Source organism: Mastigoproctus giganteus, chromosome 1 (genome assembly GCF_048544385.1).
Source record: "Mastigoproctus giganteus isolate SK-2022 chromosome 1, ASM4854438v1, whole genome shotgun sequence".
NCBI classification, from domain to species: Eukaryota; Metazoa; Arthropoda; class Arachnida; order Uropygi; family Thelyphonidae; genus Mastigoproctus; species Mastigoproctus giganteus.
This window is the reverse complement of record NC_143575.1, coordinates 223,162,563-223,184,256: the sequence shown is the minus strand read 5'-3', so window position 1 is coordinate 223,184,256 and position 21,694 is coordinate 223,162,563. Positions and strand designations below refer to the sequence as shown.

General features: G+C 40.5%; 1 protein-coding gene across 5 annotated transcripts in view; it reads right to left on the bottom strand.

Moving 5' to 3' along the window:
* Positions 1–21,694, bottom strand: part of LOC150091546 (matrix metalloproteinase-2-like) — a 178,590-nt gene that overhangs the window by 60,019 nt on the left and 96,877 nt on the right. For all 5 annotated transcript variants that reach the window (XM_090384516.1, XM_090384512.1, XM_090384519.1 and 2 more), the window contains one exon: positions 20,819–21,108. In XM_090384516.1, the coding sequence (XP_090240642.1) occupies positions 20,819–21,108 (290 nt within the window). The remainder of the gene's footprint in view (positions 1–20,818; positions 21,109–21,694) is intronic.

The window sequence follows — 21,694 nt, the reverse complement described above, 5'->3', positions numbered from 1 at the left end:
AAAATTTTATTGAAAAAATTAAATTCCACTATTTAAGCTTGGATCAATAACAGATGAAGCTAAAGCAATAATAGGGCATCTTAACAGATTCATCAATTTGTGCCAAAGGATGATGAATTCATATCTGATATTACACACAGATTACCCAGCATTAGCATATGATGCAAGAAAGCAAGCATATACAGAATCAGCAAAAAAAAAAAAAATTCCCAGTTCACCCATCCAGTCACTCCAAATGTTTGTCTAGTTCAGCCTTAAATTTCTTTAAGCTATCAATTCCACAACAACAGATGGAAATCTTTTCCAGCAATCAACAACCCTTTGGCTAGAGGCAAACTTCCGCTCATCTATTCTACAACTGTCTTTCCTCGATTTGAATATATGCCCCCTCAGGTTCTTAGTCTGAGCAAGTGGAAGTATCCCATCAGCATCGAGCCTGCTCAAACCATTCAAGGCCTTATATACCTCAATCAGATCACCTCGCAGGTGCCTACTCTCTAGATGCTGCAATTTGCAGGACTTAAGCCTTTCTTCATAAGCGCACCCCTTTGTTCCTCTCACCAATCTTGTTGCCTTCTCTGCACTAGTTCTAGCAACTCTACATCCTTCCTAAAATGAGGCCTCCAGACCTGTATACAGTACTCAAGGTGTGACCTGACCATTGCCTTATACAAGATAATCACCACCTTGTCTCTGCTAGCAAAATTCCTATATATCATTGACAAAACTCTATGACCTGCTCTGGTAGCCCATTTGCACTGCGCAGAGAACTTCATATCTGACTGCACAATTACCCCCATGTCTTTTTCATTCTCCACCTCCCTGAGTGTAGTACCACAGAGTTGGTACATTTCTGTTGGGTTAGTTCTACCCATATGGAGTACTTTGCATTTGTCAATGTTAAACTTCAGTTGCCACTTTTCAGATGTGAGGTGGCTGATTCGGAGTAAGTTTCTTCAGAGATTAAGAAATTTGCTGAATGAAATTAAAAAAATTTTGTTGATCAAAGGGGAGATGACTATTAGCAGCTACAAGATACGGAGTGGTTGCGTGATCTGGCTTTTAGCATTATGTAACATCAGCCAAAAAAAAAAAACCATTTCGCACAACCATTCGCTCTAAAAGTTTATCCAGTTCTTCCTTGAATTTATTTAAGCTATCAACTTCCACAATGACACATGGAAGTTTGTTACAGCAATCGACCACCCACTGGCTAAAGGCAAATTTCCATACATCTGTTCTACAACTGTCATTCCTCAATTTGAATCTATGCCCCCTCAGGTTTGTAATCTAAGCAAGCGGGAGAATCCCATCAGCATTGAGCCCACTCAAACATTAAAGGCCTTACACACTTCGATCAGATCATCTCACAGGTTCTTACTCTCCTGACACTGCAATTTGCAGAACTTAAGTCTTTCTTGGTAAGACCACCTGGACTTAAAATTTTACTTTAAAATAAAATTATTACACTGCGAAACAATATCTTCCTAACAGTCAGATCATCAGAAAAAAAAGAGTTTTGGAAATGTTTGCCAAGAAATGTACCCAAATGGAAAAAAATGCAGTGAACTTTTAAATTCCTGTTTTGGTTTCACATATCTATGTGAATCAGCCTTTTCGTATTTGAAACAAACAAAGACAAAGAATCGCTCTACTCTTATGGACTTGCATACAGAAGGCTCTTTACAGTTGGCCTTATCACAGTATATCCCCAATTTTGAAAGCTTGGCAGATGACATGAAAACAAACTTTACATAAATTAAAAATTTAAATGTGTAGGCATTTAAAATAATAATTCTGAATTGTATTTAATTTTAAAATTTATAAACATTTTTTAATGTGTTGATTAACGTTTTTTAACCACGTGCAATGAAATTCTTGAGATGGTAGATCACGGCACATTTTGAAGAAAAAAAGTAGATCACATCACAAATTGAGCTGGTCACCCCTGCCCTAGACAACTGCTTGGCCATCCATTACCTCAAGCCAATTTGAACTTATACCAATGACATACAGCCAAAATATGGTGTCATAAGCAAATATGACACCATTCACCAATTTAATAGAGAGAGAGAGAGAGAGAGAGAGAGAGAAAAGAGACTGTGATGTAATGTGTAGAATACTGACCAAGAAATGGCTTAAGTACATGATAATTTACAATTCTTGTGAACCACCTTTAGAAGAACACATTGCAAACCTGGAGCAAAGTAGTCAATTCCAGGGGATGTCCCCAGGAACAGTTAATTAGAGACTCATTCTTATGACAATTATTTAAATGTTAATTGCAGGGGTTGAAACAGAAAATATTATGAAACTGGAATAATCAAGTATGTATGCAACACCTGCAATGAATTGGCATGACATTCCAGTATGCTCCAGTCCATTCTGAACCCAGATTTATTATTATAACTGATCTTTAGCAATGTAAAAAAAATTGCCATTTCATATTTTTGTTCTATAAAAACTTTGACACTGCATGTACAGAACTTTTACACTCTCAAACATTCCACAGAAATAGGTTTTACAAGCATTAAAACATGACAACAGGGAGCTAGTATGAGCCTAAAGCAAACAGCCTAACTGGGAGGAGCCATCTTTTCCTGTAGGTGTCAGAACTGGAGTCCTATGGGAAAAGTGAGCTCCTTCCTCAATATCCATGCCCAAAGTAGCTCACCTGCCTATACCCTCCACCACCTTGGATATGCCTATAAAACTAGCCTTGTTATGCCCTGCATACTGTAATTGGTTACTCCTTACCATGTTAAAGTAACTGCTTCAAATCCCTATATTTCATAATATTAGCATTAGTAGAGGCATTTGATGCAAGAAAGCAAGCTTATGCAGTATCAGCCAAAAAAAATAAATAAATAAAATAAAGTAAAATAAATAAATAAAAAAATAACCACTTCCACTTCACCCCTCTGTTCGTTCGAAATACCTGTCCAGCTGAGCCTTAAACTTATTTAGGCTATCAACTTCCACGACAAGGGATGGAAGTCTGTTCCACCTACCAACCACCCGCTGGTTAAAGGCAAATTTCCGCACATCTATCCTACATCTGTCTTTCCTCAATTTGAATTTTTGCCCTCTCAGGTGATTATTCTGAGCAAGAGGAAGAATCCCATCAGCATTGAGCATGCTCAAACCATTCAAGGCTTTGTACACCTCTATCAGATCACCTCGCTGGTGCCTAGTTTCCAGACACTATAATTCGCAAAACTTAAGCCTTTCTTCGTAAGAGCACCCCTTTGTTCCATTCACTAATCTTGTTGCCCTTCACTGTACTCGTTCCAGCAGCTCTACATCCTTCTTGAAATGAGGCCTCCAGGCCTGTATACAGTACTCTAGGTGTGGAGTGACCATTGCCTTATACAAGGGAATAATCACCTCCTTATCCCTGCTAGAAAAATTCCTATATATCATTGACAATACACCATGAGCTACTCTTGCAGCCCGTCTGCACTGCTCAGAGAACTTCATATCTGCCTGCACAATCATCCCCAGGTCCCTTTCATTCTCTACCACTGTCAGTGTAGTACCACAGAGTTGATATGTTGCTCTGGGGTTGCTGTTTCCCATATGTAGTACTTTACATTTGACAATGTTAAACTTCATTTGCCACCTCTCAGCCCATCTGCTCAACCTTTCCAGATCCTGTTCCAGCAGCATAGTGTCAGTAGTGTCCTTCACAACCCTGCCAACCTTCGTATCGTCTGCAAACTTGGACATTAAGCTTGATATACCATCATCAATATCATTTATAAATACAGAAAACAATAAAGGACCCAATACTGAACCCTGAGGGACTCCACTAATAACATTAGTCCACGATGAGCAGTGTCCATTGATTACCACTCTCTGTCTTCTCCCCCTCAACCACCCCTTTATCCACAGCAGCAATTTGCCTCCAATGCCACACTGCTCCAATTTGTGCAGCAGTCTTCCATGTGCAACAGTATCAAAAGCCTTTCTAAGGTCCAAGTATATAATATCAAAGTTATTCCCTGCATCCAGTTCTTTTGTGACTGCATCATAGTATCCAATCAAATTGGTCAGGCAAGACTTCCCCTTAACAAAACCATGCTGTGTCTGAGCTATAACTGAAGTCTTGTCTAGATGATCCTGCAGTGCTTCTTTAAGCAGTGCCTCCATTAATTTTCCGGGAACAGAAGTTAAACTCACAGGTCTATAATTACTTGTGTCAGCCTTTGATCCTCCTTTGTGAATTGGGCTCACATTTGCACATCTCCAGTCCATGGGTACCTCCCCTGAGTCCAAGGAAGCTCTCATAATTATGGCTAAGGGTTTGCTTACTTCCTTTGCTGCCTCCTTTAATATAACTGGATAGATCCCATCCACCCCAGGTGCCTTTCTTGTGTTTATCTTCAATAATTTCTCCTCCACTTTACTCTCAGTTATTACAAGATTCTCTAGCTTACTGCTAGAGTTGAATACACCTCTGGCATTCCCCTCGCTGAATAACTCCTCATGTGTGAATGTCGATGCAAAATATTCATTTAGTTTGTTAGCTACCTGAGCAGGATCATCAACAGTTGACCCATCGATATCAAGTGGACCAATCTGATTCATCCCCTTCCTTCTAGAGTTTACATAAGTAAAGAACTCTTTGCTGTTTTTCTTCGCATCCCTTGCCAAGGATCTCTCGTAATCTGCCTTTGCCTGCCTAACCTCCTTTGTAACTTGATTACAGATCAACTTGTATCTATCAGAGGCTTCTGTGTCACGTGTTAATTTGTATGTATCCCATGCATTTTTCTTCTCTGCCATATGCCTCATTAGTTCATCTGACATCCATTTAGGCCTAAACCTTGAACAATATTTCTTAGTTGGTATGTAAAGCCTAGTAGCTTCCAAGATAAGTTCTTTGAATGCTTCCCATTTTGAATTTGCTGTTGGTAACATCATCAGTTGATCCCACTGTATAGAATTTAAATACTGTCTCAGTCCATCATAGTCGCCTTTACGAAAGCAACACCCCTTCCCTTTACCCCTAATGGTAGTTACCTCTTTGAGTAACTCCCACTTCAGAACACTGTGATCACTGCCACCTAGTGGTTCATTTATCTGCACATTTTTAATGCATGAAGAATCACTACTGATGATTAAATCTAAAGTATTACTCCCTCTAGTTGCCTCCCGAACATGCTGATGTAGAAAACAATCATATACCAGTATATCAGCACACCCAGGGTCCTGAGCTGGATATCATCATTCTTCCCTTTCTTGGTGATTCCTTTCTACATCTCTCTCTCTCACTCAGGGTAATAGAAAATTTTTTTTTTTTTGGCCGGTGCAGCATAAGCCCCAGGCTTCCTTGCACCATATCGCTAATAATAATAATAATAATATTTGAATCACCTTCATGTTTGTAAAATATTCTTTCACATGTGCAGCAGTGTACTAGTAATCAGTTCAGGAAAGTTATTGGCATTATTATTATTATTATTCCATTATCAGTTTTAAAAGGTTCACAGGAAATGTTTAGGGGAGAGCTCACCTTTTAAAAAATTTCCAAAGATTATCTAACCCACAGAGTAGTAATTATTACTCTGTGATCTAACCCTCGCAATCAGAAAAATCGTGATCGGCAAATACACATGTACTTAAAAGTAATGGGTAAAATGGAGGGGGGGGGTTACATTCCAGGAAAATTATAAATTAACATAAACGTAATTTTAGGACAATTTTATAGGAAAAAATTAATAATGTAAATTATAGGTATAAAAATGTGTAAGAGTTCAATCTACACTGCTCTACAAAATTAACAGAACAAAATGTTTTTCATTAATATTTTACTGTGAACAGTGGCGCTGAAGACGAATATTTGATGTAATAGGTTTCAGGCATGCAAATTCTGAGCATCGAATAGAAATCGATCCACCAGCTTACAGAGCCGCATATTATGAAAATTATTCATTCATCACTATAAAAATACGGGTTGCGACCACAGCACTTCATTTCCGGTTTTGTTTTTTCTTTCTCAGTGGGATAGCCATCTCCAATACCCAGGATTGCAAGTCATCGTCGTTTAGATGATTCTTTGCTGACTTCAAGCCGGGCAGACAGAGGTGGCAAGTTGACTTAATGGATCACGCAGTGTCATCTCAGCACTATGGAAGCAGTTTCAGGAGGTTGAACCATTACAAAAAGAGCTGGTCAAGGGCTGCATCAACCAGAACAGATTGCTATCTGGCTCTAACAACAAGACGGAACCCTATCATGAACTGTCTTGTCATCAACTGAGGTTGCTGCAGCCACAGGTGAAAACATTTCAAACCACACTGTGTTAAGAAGGCTCAATTCAAGTGGACTCTATGCAAGGAAGCCAGTGGTTTGTATCCCATAACCCCAAACGACCGCAGAGCTCATTGAAACTCTCGCCATGAACGACTTGGAGCTCTGACAAATGGGGTACAATTGTGTTCTCTTAGTCCCGTTTTAGCCTACAAACAGATTTTAGACGTTATTTCATCTGTAGACAATGAAAAATGCTATTATATTAGTGTCACCCGGTAATTTCTTACATATACCCATGTGCATTGTGTCTGTAAATGCTCTCTGGTCGATTTGCCTATTTTGCTGGATGACAAAACCCCAGTTTCTGGGAGAAATCAAGAAATACAGTACCATCCCGCCAACATCAGAGAAACGAGGCACTTACGGTGGAGGTGGTATTCCTGTGTGGAGCGATATAAAACAATCAACAGGCGCGCCCATTTTAATGTTTTTGATAATGATACCGTAACTGCACAGAGGTACCGAGAAAAGATACTCAAACCCTATGCGCGACTCTTTAGGGGTACAGTTGGGCCAGATTTTCTTTTCATACACGACAATGCCACTGCACATACAGTTCATGTGGTGGTGGAATATCTTGAAACTAAAAATATCCAATGACTGCCGTGGCCAACATGACCACCAAACTGAAATCTGATCGAACATGTGTGGGACGCTCTTTGGCATCGCATTGCATGCCGAAAGCCAGTTCCTCGGTCACTTAGTGAGCTAAGGTCTGCAGAATGGGATTTGTTACCACAGTATCTTATAGATGCCCATCTATTGAGTATGATTCACCGTTGCCAGGTCTGTTTAGCCGTTAGAAGGGATCATATCAAAGGCTGACACAAGTAATTATAGACCTGTTAGTTTAACTTCGGTTCCAGGAAAATTAATGGAGGCACTGGTTAAAGAAGCACTGCAGGATCATCTGGACAAGAATTCAGTTATAGCTCAGACACAGCATGGGTTTGTTAAGGGCAGGTCTTGTCTGACCAATTTGATTGGATACTATGATGTAGTCACAAAAGAACTGGATGCAGGGAATAACTTTGATATTATATATTTGGATCTTAGAAAGGCTTTTGATACTGTTGCGCATGGAAGACTGCTGCACAAATTGGAGAAGTGTGGCATTCGAGGCAAATTGCTGCTATGGATATGGATAAAGGGATGGTTGAGTGGCAGAAGACAGAGAGTGGTAATCAATGGACACTGCTCAACGTGGACTAATGTTATTAGTGGAGTTCCTCAGGATTCAGTGTTGGGTCCATTGTTGTTTTCTGTATTTATAAATGATATTGATGATGGTGTATCAGGCTTAATGTCCAAGTTTGCAGACGATACAAAGGTTGGCAGGGTTGTTAAGGACACTACTGATACTATGCTGCTGCAACAGGATCTGGAAAGGTTGAGCAGATGGGCTGAGAGGTGGCAAATGAAGTTTAACATTGACAAATGTAAAGTACTACATATGGGAAACAGTAACCCCAGATCAACGTATCAACTCTGTGGTACTACGCTGACAGTGGTAGAGAATGAAAAGGACCTGGGGGTAATTGTGCAGGCAGATATGAAGTTCTCTGAGCAGTGCAGACGAGCTGCAAGAGTAGCTCATGGTGTCTTGTCAATGATATACAGGAATTTTTCTAGCAGGGACAGGGATGTGATTATTCCCTTGTATAAGGCATTGGTCAGGCCACACCTTGAGTACTGTATACAGGTCTGGAGGCCTCATTTCAAGAAGGATGTAGAGCTGCTGGAACGAGTACAGAGAAGGGCAACAAGATTAGTGAATGAACAAAGGGTTGCTCTTACGAAGAAAGGCTTAAGTTTTGCAAATTACAGAGCCTGGAGACTAGGCATCGCCGAGGTGATCTGATAGAGGTGTACAAGGCTTTGAATGGCTTGAGCATGCTCAATGCCGATGGGATTCTTCCTCTTGCTCAGAATAATCACCTGAGAGGGCATAAATTCAAATTGAGGAAGGACGGATGTCGGATAGATGTGCGGAAATTCGCCTTTAGCCAGCGGGCAGTTGGTTTGTGGAATAGACTTCCATCGCTTGTTGTTGAAGTTGATAGCCTAAACAAATTTAAGGCTCAGCTGGACAGGTATTTCGAACGAATTGAGGGGTGAAATGGGAGTAGTGGTTGATTTTTTTTTTTTTGGCTGATGCTGAATAAGCTTGCTTTCTTGCATCATATGCCTCTACTAATGCTAATGCTAATGCTAATTCAGTGCATCTAATAGGATTCTCCGAACCTTAAAGGTTCAGGAAATCTGATATTAGAAAGGTGATGTGAATCTTTGTTAATGATATTGGCAAAGACCCTCACAGCATCAACAACAACCATGGAATACATTTGAACCTTGTTCAAATGTATTTCTTTTTACAGAATAGCTGCCTTCTCCCCATCCGAAGAGGGCTAGTCTAATTAAAATTTTCCTCCCAAGCCTTTCAGAGTCCCTTGAGTTAAACTACAACACTTTTTGTATTCATCCCTTCTATTGTGCCTGAGAATGCAAACAGAAATACTGCATGTCTCAAAAAGATGAGAGCACACATTTATCAGAAATAGGGCACATTAACACTGAAGCACTGTACATTATGACCTCATTATTAGTTTTCTTCCAGGGACAGGTCCAGGCCTCTGGAACAACCACATCTCCATACTCCCCCAGTCTTTTTAGTTATCTTCCCATACCCACCATTCCCTCTTACTTCATGTGCTGTAGTTTTACTCAATCTCCCTCTGGGCCTATTCCACTCAGTTTTTCTCTCCATCACATCCTCATTAACCTTCACCACGCAACACATATCTAATCCAATTTCTCTTTTGCCTTCTGATTATGTCAGTCACTCTTCTCAAAAACCAGATTAACTCATTTTATCAATTTGCCTTATCTTTTCCATCTTCCTCCTTCATGCCCATATCTCTTAAATATCTTCCATTGTCTATGTTTGTGCTCCATAAAGTACCACACTCAATACCAGAAATCTTGCCAGTCTTTTCCTTTCCTAATTCCTCATCTAACGTATCCCTAATCTCTTTCATAATATTCTCCTTCACTTCTCAAAAGCTCTTTTACCCATTGCTATTATTATTCTAATTCTTATTTCTCTGCTGATCTTTGCTTCTTCCACCATTAGGCTTCCCAAATATCCATGCTCACTCACTTGTTCTATTTTCTCTCCTCCGGTTTCAATATTTAACAAATTTCTGCAATCCTTCATCAACAATGACTTTACCCAACATTTTCTGAGCATGCCATTGTATTTGTCCAGTAAATCAGTGTCTTCAATTAAAGTTGTTAGTTTTGATATGAATAATAACTCTTTACCTCCTTTAATACCTGATAGCCTGTCAGGAACATCATTGATTTTAGCTTCTGGCTAGCTCTTTATAATTCTTAGTCTACCTATCTTTATTGCAAAATTAGGTTAGCCATTTCCTTGAACAGTCTCCCAATAAAACTATCCTTTTGAGAAAGAATAGTGTATTTGTTTGTTCTTCCAGGAGACCTGAATTGTGACTGCATCACCTGGCAGGTCACTAGATCCACGAATCCCTGGTGATTCCTCAGTTTTGTCTTCAGGGCATTTGCTGCTTTGTTCAGTGATTCAGTTTCATCTAGCCAGGTACCAACAGGCTTTAGATTGGTACAATCATTACATCTCAAATGGAGGTCTTGTCTGACCAATTTGATTGCTTACTATGATGTGGTCACAAATGAACTGAATGCCAAAAAAAAAAAAAAAAAAAAAATTTATATCTTATACTTGGATTTCAGGAAAGCTTTTGATACTGTTGCACATGGAAGACTGCTGTACAAATTGGAGAGGTATGGCATTAAGGGTAAGCTGCTACAATGGATAAAGGGATGGTTGAGTGGGAGACCACATAGAGTGGTAATCAATGGGCACTGCTCTTCATGCACAAATGCTATTAGTGAAGTTCCCCAGGGTTCGGTGTTGGGGCCCATTGTTGTTTTTTATATTTATCAATGATATTGATGAAGGTATATCTGGTTTAATGTCCAAATTTGCAGATGATACAAAGGTTGGCAGGGTTTTTAATGACAGTATGCTACTCCAACTGGATCTAAATAATTGGGAAAATGGGCTGAGAAGTGGCAACTGGAGTTGTACGTTGACAAATGCAAAGTACTGCATATGGGTAGCAATAACCGAAGAGAAACGTACCAACTGGGTGGTACTACACTCAGGGAAGTGGAAAGTAAAAAAGACCTGGGGGTAATTGTGCAGCCAAATATGAAGTTTGCTGAGCAGTACAGATGGGCTGCCAGGGCATGTCATGGAGCCTTGCCAATGATATATAGCAATTTTGCTAGCAGGTGATAATCCCATTATACAAGGCAGTGGGTAGGCCACACCTAGCGTACTGTGTACAGGTCTGGAGGCCTCATTTTAGGAAGAATGTAGAGTTGCTAGAATGAGTACAAAGAAGGACAACAAGATTGGTGAGGGGCACAAAGGGGTACCCTTACCTGAAAGGCTTAAGTTCTGCAAATTGCAGTGCCTGGAGAGTAGGCACCTGCAAGGAGATCTGATTGAGGTGTATAAGGCCTTGAATGGGTTGAGCAAGCTGAATGCTGATGGGATTCTTCGTCTTGCTCAGACTAAGAACAGGGGGCACAGTTTCAAATTGAGGAAAGATAGTTGTAGAACAGATGTGCAGAAATTTGCCTTTAGCCAGTGGGTAGTTGGTTGGTGGAACAGGCTTCCATCTTTTGTTGTGGAAGCTAATACTAAATAAATTTCAGGCTGAGCTAGAGAGGCATTTGGAACGAATGGAGGGATAAAATGGGAGGGTTTTTTATTTTTGGCTGATGCTGCATAAGCTTGCTTTCTTGCATCATATGCCTCTACTAATGCTAATATGCCATACTGATATCATGTGACCATATTTTCAAGCAACTTTTATGGACTTCTGTAATGCGACCTTTTCGATAATTCTTATACAGCCCCTATAAATGTCCCTTATTCCTGACCGAAATTTCTCGCTGCTCCTCATTTCATCATTATTCTATGGTACAGCAGTTTACCAAATTTGACCCTATTCACTGCAAGCTACACGAGTTACACTACGTTTTCTATGTGTTTTGATCATTTTGTCAAGCAGTATATAATAATCCAAAAAATATCATATGTGATGCTTGACACGCTGAAGATGGTAGGTATGATTTGTTGATGATGGAATAGCTAGATGCACATTAGGGAGACTAAATGGAAATTGATGCAGTGCAAATCGACTTCACAAATTGTGGGGTTAAAAGTTATTGATCTTTAAACGTTAACAGCAACTTCAGGTTTTTCAGCTCCCAAAAAAATTTTCCATGTAAAGCAGCCCGCGAACAGTTTTATACACACATAGTGCACAATAAAAAAATAATAATAAAAATACAAAACATTTTGTGTCAGGTTAGTGCAGGTGGTAGATGACTCTCATCAACCGGTGAAATACAACCACTTTGTTTATTGGAGACTTGAAGTGGTGGAACCCATGTTTAGTCTCTAGAGCTAAGTTCCAGTCAACCCTTCCCTATCTCTTCCATCATGCAGTATGATTGATGACTTTTGAGGTTATGATGAACGTCGTGGCGAGATACAATATTCCTTACATCTCGAGGGTACAGCTCTAAAACGGTGTGCGCAGGCCGGCCGCTAGTTAGTACACTGGACCGAACCTATTGGTAACTCTCTAGGAGGCTTTCGGATCAGCTAGTGTATATCTTGCTACCTCTATTCTACCAGATAGTGACTGGAGGGAGTCCGAGTAGTGTGTATGCGGGGAGCATTGTCGAGGCCACGTTATGTCAAGGATCTGGGCATATTCTTACCACGTGTACGCCATATCCAAAAATTTCATTACTTCATACAGCATGTCCCACCTACTTTTTCTTACTATTGAATACACCATGAATTGTGAAACTAATAGAGCAAGCTTATCTGCGAAAAGATCTAAACCTCCCAAGCACTTCCTAATTCATTTCACAAATATACGTGGTCTCAATTCTAATCACAACGATGTCCATTTCCACTTGCAGTCTTCCAAACCCCATGACTATTTCTGATAGAATCTCAGTTATCGGTTGATTCAACTACTGCTCATCTCAGATGCCAAAATTATTCGCTGTATGATTCCTTTCGCCTCAAAGGTGGTATTTGTGCATATGTCCGTTCTGATATTCCCTGTCAGAGACTTGGCAATTTGGAATCTCCTCTCTTTGATCTTCTCTGGCTCAAAATCTCTCTACCTCATTGTGTCAAATTCATCTGTTGTCTCTACCGTTCAACCAACTCCACTAATCACTTGGATCTCTTTGCAACTTGACTTTCTCCAGTCCAACTTTCGTAACAGTGAGGTAATTTTCCTTGGTGATTTTAATGTTCACAACTCCAGCTGGCTTCCGTTTTCTAGTCACACCGACAAAGCAGGTCGAGATGCTGAGGCTTTTGCAATTACTAATGACCTAGCATAGATTGTTAATTTACCTACAAGAATAACCGGACAATCCTAATCATACAGCCAATACGCTTGATCGTTTTCTCACAAACAACCCTTCTAAGTACACGGTCGAAGTGAGAGGTCCTTTAGGCACTTCAGATCACAACTTGGTGATTGTCTCTTCTCCAACGGAACCTTTATCTCATCGCTATTCCCAACCTCGTGTTGTTTAGCATTACAAGAATGCAAAATGGGATGACCTGCGAGACTTCTTTTCCATGGTCGGATTACTGTTTCAAAACTTCTGATGTCAACGTTTGCTCAGATCGTGTCAGTGAAATTATTCTTGCAGGAATGGAATTCTTTATCCTACACTCCACTTTAAAATCTCGTCCTTTTTCTAAACCTTGGTTTTCCAATTAATGTGCTAAGGCTGTTCAAGAGAAGAATGTTGCATATCGTAATTGGCTTGTTTCCAATTCTTCAGTTTCATTTTCGGCCTACACCAAACCTCGCAACAATTGTAAAGCAGTTATTAATCAGTCCAAACTAGAGTTTGAACAGGCTAAGAGTAGAAAACTTGCTTCTTGCCCTAATGGTAGCCGAGCATTCTGGTCTCTTGCCAAAGCTATTGGCTGCAACTTTTGCCCATGTCTGCTCCCAAACCAGATGGTTCTGTTGTCACTTCAGTCAAGGATAAAGCTGACCTGCTAGCATCCCATTTTTCTTCCTGCTCATGTATTAATGATCTTGGTAAAACACCTCCCACCATTCCCAACACACTCCATTCAATGCCTCCTGTGGTCTTCCGTCAAAAGGATGTCAGAAGGATTTTTACGAATCTCGATGCTAAGAAAGCTCCAGGTCCCGATGGTATTTCTCGACTTGTTCTCAAAACCTGTGCTCCTGAACTTACTCCTATTCTTTGCTGCCTTTTTTCACTCTCTTATTCCAAAGGTGTTTTTCCTTCTGCTTGGAAATTTGCTCATATCTAGCCAGTTCCTAAAAAGGGTGACAAATCCCTCCCATCCAATTATCATCCCATTACAATTACTTCTACTCTTTCTAAAGTAATGGATAAATCAATTAACCGCCAACTCTTAAACTACCTAGAAACCTTCTGTCTGATCAACGATCGCCAGTATGGATTCCGTCATTGTCGATCCACTGGTGATATTCTGGCTTATGTTACCCATTTATGGACTAATTCAATTGAAAGGTTCGGTGAAACACAAGTAGTTGCTCTTGACATCTCAAAGGCCTTTGATCGTGTTTGGCATAAATGTCTTCTAAACGAGCTTCCATCTTATGGTTTGCCAACTGTTTTTAGTAATTGGTTATCCAGTTTTCTCTCTGATCGCTCACTGAGGGTGATGGTAGATGGCTCTGTCTTCTAACTTCTCCACTAATGCCAATGTCCCCCCAAGGTTCAGTTCTTCCCCCCACTCTTTTCCTATTGTATATTAATGACCTTCTTCCATTGACTGGAAATCCTATCCATAGTTTTGCCGATGATAGCACATTGCATTCCACTTTCCGTTTTGAGAAACCTTGTCCTGCTCAATCAGCTTCAACTTCTCGAAAATCTGCTACCAATTCCTTAAATGCCGATCTTCAGGTAATTCTCCAGGGGGGCAAAGACAACTTAGTTGATTTCAACCCTTCTAAAACTCAGTCTTGTCTTATATCTCGCAAAAAGGATTCTTCTGCTCCTATGCTTATCTTTAATGACACTCCGATTTCTAGGCAAAATGATATATCTCTTTTGGAGATTACCCTGACTTCTAATCTCTCTTGACACAAGCACGTTACAAATATTGCTTCCTCTGCATCTAAAAAACTTGGTTTTCTCTTTCGCTCTCGGCGCTACTTTTCTTCCAAACAGCTGCTCACTCTGTATAAATCGCAAATCCGCCCTGCCATGGAATATTGTTCCCACATCTGGGGTGCTGCCCCCAAAACCTCTCTCAGGCTTCTTGATTCCGCTCTCTCTTTCAAAACAGTCCGAACACGTGATGCCACCAGCCAACATCTATTTACTGTCGAACTTCAAACCCACAGAACCAACTTTTCATCTTCCTCATTTATTCATTCAACTGCCGTTTTCTGGAACAACCTTCCTTCATACGTATTTCCTGGAAATTACAATCTACAGAAGTTCAAGTCCAATGTCAACAAATATCTTCTTTCGTCTTCTCAACCTCCAACCCAAGCACGGTACTAAGTACTATAGGTTCTGGAGCAATATGGCCTTAGTTGCTAATGCTCCTAAAAACCAAATAAGCAACCAACTATAGGTTCTAATACCTCTCGTGTTTGGGGTTCACATAAAAAAAAAAAATACTATGACTGAAATAGTCACTGTGCAACAAAATCCTCCAGAACAAGAACAATTGAATAAATTTATTATTTTAGCAGCATTTTTTTCACAAATTTCAAAAATGTAAGCTACAATGTTTAAAATTTGTATGATTATACAATAGGTGATCATTTAATTCATGGACTAGTGCAAGATTTTATGTTTACCGCACGAACTTTCCATAACTGCAGCTAGAGGGGCTCTCCCTGATCACTACTGAGCAGACTGTGTGCGCATTGCCAGTACTTCTCGAGCTAGTGTTGTGGGAAGACAGTTTTTTTTTTTTTTTTTTAGCTGCATGTCAATGACAATCGCCTTGAAGTATCATGTCGGACGTACAAATTGAACAACGATATGTGATTCATCTTTGTGTCAGACGGCTTAAATGTATCGGAAACAGTTCAAGAGATGAATGAAGCATATGGTAATGGGTGCCATGGTTCGGCCATATTCTGGTGTGACCAAAATTTCCGGTGTGAAGTGGTTTCTCCATCAAGACAATGCCAGGCCCTTATTAACCGGACTTAGTACCATGTGAATAAGTGCAAAATAAGTTCTGCACCTATTTACGTCTGAAGAAAGCGCTGAAAAGCAAGCGTTTCGCATCTAACACAATGGAAGCAATTCACAGTCATTCGAAAAATAGCTTGCAAGAAGCATTTAATGCGTGGATATGCCAGTGACAAAGGTATGTAAAGTTCAAGGGAGAGTATTTTGAGAAGGAGACGTCCACAGAAGATTCAAATGATGTGACAATTAAGATAATACCAGTCCGTGAATTAAATGATCAACCCTCGTTCATATTCAGTAGGTCTTACTGCTTGGGTCCCCCTCCTTTGGGGGATTTCCTGGTACCTCTCAACAGCCCAATCTCCTGCATGTGTTCTATTATTACATACAATATGTGAAATTATGGGTAAAGGATTTCATTTCGAAAATATGCATATTAGCCAATATTACACTACAGGTCTGAAGGCCTAATCACAATCAGAAAAGACGTATAACATACTTTTGCGGAGATAGATTTACGTGCACGAGGCACTCAAAGGAAGTCCCAGGGAAATGGTTCAGAGGGAAGGTTTCCCATTGAAAACTACCTCTAAGGGGCTTGAGTTTATACCCCAGGTCCTTGACAGCCTAAATCCATTCCTGGGCTCTCACGCAATTATTGAGATCGTTCAGGAGCCATAATATCAACGCTCGCTCTACCAGTAGAGGAGCACTTCATATACGATAACAGAAAGTGGGAGAAGGAGGTCATTTGATGGTCATCAAAATTCTCTTCCCCCAAAGAGCAAAACTAGTGGTTGACATTCTTCAGAGTGAGGACATTTCTAAATGAGTTGCTGAGGTCTACAGGCCTGAATTGTATTTTCGCCCATTAGAAGGAATGGACACCTGCTGCACCTCTAAAATATCAATGCAGTATTTCAAGATGTCATATCAATATTATTATTATTATATTATTTCTCCCTGATTGGGGGGGGGTTCCACCTCGTGACAGGTATTGCTACCAAGTACACAGGGTGGCTGTTGTTATGTCTGGTGTTACTGTTGGTTGAGGAACTCTCTGACTATCCTACAGGTGTTCAGGATTGCGACTTTCTAGAGTTCCTTTTAGGTGTTTGCTTGGAGACCTACTGCTGCTAGGCTGTTATGTAGGATCTTTGGAACCATACCTGTGGTTGACACAATCGGGATGGTTGTTACTTGTTGCATATGTCACATCTCCTTGATCTCCTGTCTTAGGTTCATGTACTTCCTGATTTTTTCCCCATGGGTTTTCTGCAGGTTGCCAGTGTTGGGTACCGCTATGTCAATCAGATAGGTTATTATTATTATTAGCCATATGGTGTAATAAAGCCTGAGGCTTATGCTGCACCAGCCAAAAAAAATTTGAGTACCCTGAGAGAGAGGGTAGGAGGGAATCACCAAAAGAAGGTGAATGATGATATCCAGCTCAGGACCCTGGGTGTGCCAAGCCCATAATCACCAGATGTGAGCCCCTGGGGTTATATTTCATGCCAGTCACAATTCCTCTCTCAAAAATATGCAGTTCTATACATGCATTATATATCATATTTGCCCAAACAATCAGATCCTCTCCCTCTCCCTCTCCCTCTCCCTCTCTCTCCCAGTCTAAAGATAGATAAAAGGATAAAGGAGATATTTCTAAAACTGCTACAGACTAAGAAGAGAGTTGATGGGCTGTCATTTCCCTATGTTATCAGGCAGATCATTTGCTAGTATAGCCATTCTCGGTTGACCTTGCATGGCTCTCCAAGCCTTGCTTCATCAGCATGTGATGGGCAATTTTTCTGGTAACCGATAAACTAGTTCATGCACTCATCATATGTTATGTCTGTAAATTGCATGAGTGTTCTCTGGTCCGTTTGCTTATTCACTGGACTTAAAAACGATGCAACTTCTGCCTCCGACCCACTAATTCGGCCACATGGCGAAAAATTGCTTATAAAAGTTCCTATCTTCAATGATGAAATATGACGAGACCAGGTCATAATTTCGTTCCAAACCCTTATATACATCTACGGGACCACATTATCAGCTAGCATACGATTCATTGCTCTATTACTAGATAAAAAAAATATTTTAATAAATTAATTCTTCGAGCAATACAGCTAAAAACTGGGGAGCTATTGTGCCACCTTCCTTAATCTCTATTGATCCACCACATACAGCAAGGTCACAGATATTTCAAGTGTTGCTGTCGGCCACCAGGGAACAAATAAATACATGGATGTGTTAGGTAAATAAAATCAGCGCAAGTACACTTGTGTGCAAACCTAAGGACCAGCAGCGATTCTGGACGTCAGCTAATCTGGCGAGAGGTTGGCACACGATGTCACCCCCCAAAAATCACTGAAAGGGGTCGATATGGCAGTCGAGGTGTTCTCGTCTGGGGAGGCGTTATCTTGGATGGACACAACTCCAGATACTGGAAAGTGGTACTGTAAAGTGTACTGTAAGCCAGCGGGTGGTTGGTTGGTGGAACAGACTTCCATCCCTTGTCGTGGAAGTTGATAGCCTAAATAAGTTTAAGGCTCAGCTGGACCGGTATTTTGAACGAACAGAGGGGTGAAGTGGAAGTGTTTTTTTTTTTTTTTTTTTTTTTTGGCTGATGCTGCATAAGCTTGCTTTCTTGCATCAAATGCCTCTACTAATGCTAATGCTAACCAGTGCAAGCTACTGTACTGAGGTAATCCTTCTCCATGTGAGTCTGTTCCGCGGTGCAATTGGCCCCGAGTTCGTGTTTATGGATGATAATGCCACACTCCATCGCACTGCAGCTGTTGATATGCTTTTGGAAAGTGAGGACATTTTTCGTATGGATTGACGATATGGGACGCTCTGTGGAGACGCCTAACCGCACGTCCACACCCACCAGAAAATGTTCACCAGCTGAAGATGGCGCTGACAGAGAAATGGACGACGTTACCGCAAGAACTGATCAACAACATTGTTATAAGTATGGACAGGCAGTGCAAAGCCTGCATCGACATTAGGGGTGACCATATCTCCTACTGAGGACCACTTCTTTCCTTAGTTCCATCTTTGGAAGTGATGCATCTGTATCATGGCAGCCAGTGCTATGTTGCCATTTGTGAATAAAGTCCCTCTGTACCATTTTGTTTCCGTTGTTGTGTCGGTGTTGTTTCCTTCATCATTTCTGTACCTCACGAGGTTCCTTTTGGTATGCTTTCCCCATATTCAGGCCACTCCTATGACAAGCTACAGGTGAAAACCTGACTGGTCCTTAAAATTTGCACACCAGTGTATGTTTGCAAGTACATTGATGCTAGGGGCATTGTAAATAATGTATTCTTTGAGTGGCACAGTCCGTAGGCAAGCTGTTGTTTGAAGATAATAAAGCACTGAAACTCAAACGTTTGTAGAATTATGTTTATTTTCTATTTGGAAATATGTACATAATGGATTTGCAATATCACCATCACGAAAGGTCACATCGGTCACAAACAAGTTCTTGTGACCCTTTGCTTGTTTCTTAGGAGCATTAGCAACTAAGGCCATACTGCTCCGGTGATGTGGGGTGGTCATTCCCTGACCTTTCCGCATCCTCCGTATTTGGTGGTCATGGGCTCGAACCCCGGTCTAATCAAGAAGTGTGTGCTACACACTGATGCTCCTGCGCACCTGGCTACGGAGGCGCCGTAACCCTTTGCAATAGCGACCTATTACAAAGATAGCTGTCATTGAAGAAATGGTAATAAATTACCACGAAACGTTTGATTCCATTACGTACATATTTCCAAATCAAAAATAAACATAGTTATACCAACGTTTCAGTTTGAGTGCTTTATTATCTTCAAATAGCTTTGTAAAATAAATTTGATAAACATGAAGTACTAATCAGGTTATCAAATGCACACATTGCAAGACCCCCTGCCCCCAGGGGCTCACACATGGTGAGTATGGGCTTGGCACACCCAGGGTCCTGAGCTGGATATCATCATTCTTCTCTTTCTTGGTGATTCCCTGCTACTTGTCTCTTTCTCTCTCTCAGGGTAACTCGGGAATTTTTTTTTTTTTTTTTTTTTGGCTGGTGCAGCATAAGCCTCAGGCTTCCTAGCACCATATAGCTAATAATAATAATATCAGAGACATGTTGTGGCTCAGTGATAAGAGGCAGAGTTTTAACGTGGAGATACAATGTGTAGGGAAAGGAGAGAGGGAGGGATTATGCTCTTAGTTAAGAAGCATATAAAACCTAAGGCAGTGAATCAGTCGACATGGGTGGCCAGTGCAATGTTAAGTCAGTTCAGTATGACATAGGGTGTGAGATAAGCACTGGCTAAACGAAAATGAAAGTAGGAATGTGTTACAGGCCTAATGACTGCGATAAGTATAACAAACAGTTATGCAGAGAAATAGAGTGGGCCAATAAGTCATAATGTCTTATAATGGAAAGTTTTAACTTTCCGGATATTGACTGGAATTTTAAAGCTTCTACAGTGCATAGAAGCTCAAAAGCCACCATTGTACCTCGTAAGAAAAATGCTATTAATAAACTAAGCATCCAAAATTTGGAGCCTTCCAACAAATTGTGTTTGGACATACTTTTGGATTTGATTTGATTGATTTTTTGATTTTTGGTAGTTGTTGGCGCATCGGCTTCTGTGGCCATATTGCACCTCCCAAGGTTTTTGCCGTACTTTGATCCAAGCCCGAGGCGGGAATCGAACCCGCGACCTTTGGGTTGCCGGGCAGGTACTTTACCCACTCGGCTAGCCCGGTCGGCTCATACTTTTGGAACTGAATAGTCAGTATCATTCAGAAATAAGTCTCGCATCAATAAACCTGTAGGTCTGTTGATGCGAGATACAAAATTATACTTATTTCTGTATAATACTGACCATTCATGATTTCACAAGATACGATATGTATGATATCTAATTGAAGCAAAAGGTGGCCCAACTAGATATTGAATAAACGTTTCTAATTTTTTTGCCAGTGAGTGTATAACAGACAAGCATGCTTACATACAACTATCGTACCTACCCCCAAATTACACGATGCGAGCTGATGGCAAAGAATAATGATCAATTATTAAAAAATAATAAATTAAATTTGTGTAGATTTATTTTTCCCCGATTCTGTGGGGAAGAAACCTAAAAATAGTAGTTTCAGCACTGAAGTTGACATAACTTACCATCGTCATCAATCGCTGTTTGAGCAGCCATCCATTTCTCCTCAGCATCGAAATGGGCGTCTCCGCCGATACCTTCACCAGGAAAAAATGCATGGGCAAGGACGGAACCTTCTCCATCAAAAGGATAACCATCACCATGTGAACGTCTTGGAAACGAGACAACAATATCCGCATCATGACTTCTCACCTCTCGAAAAGTGAGTTTGGATGCTTCACTCCAGACTTTGAATGCTTTTGAAAGTTGATCCTGAATCATTGTAAAGTTGGAATCTGCTGCCATCTCTTTGACGCTAACAAGATTAAGAGAAATTTTAAGGATGGACAAAGTTATAATTAATCTCTTGTGTGCAATTTTAAATTATATTTCCTTTTATTCTTACTAATTTTATCGCTCTTTATTATAGATAGTTTAATCGGATATTTTTACCATCTACAACTTTTATAGTCCATACAATATTTTACTGTAGTGTACAAATGAATACAGGGTATCCACAAATCTCTCTTACAAAACTAAAACATTACTACGTGAATAAATAAATGTCACCCGGAACATTAGGTCAACTACTCAAGCCCACCCAAGTGTATTCTGTTCGTGAATTGCTTGTGTTTCCTCGTCTATTTGCCTGTTTTGCTGGACGAAAAACCCGAGTTTCCGGGTGGACCTTTCTATCTACGCCTGAGACCGACTAACTCAACCACGGAGTGAAAAAAAGCCCATAATCGTCCCTGATGGCATTGACGGGATTCGAACCTGGGCCTTTTCCACTTGGTGTGGGAAGAACTGTGGTGTCCTTCTCACACCAGGCGGCTACCCGTGTAGTCATACTATGTGAACAGGATATACAATACAAATCTGAAACCACTTCCAAGTGATAG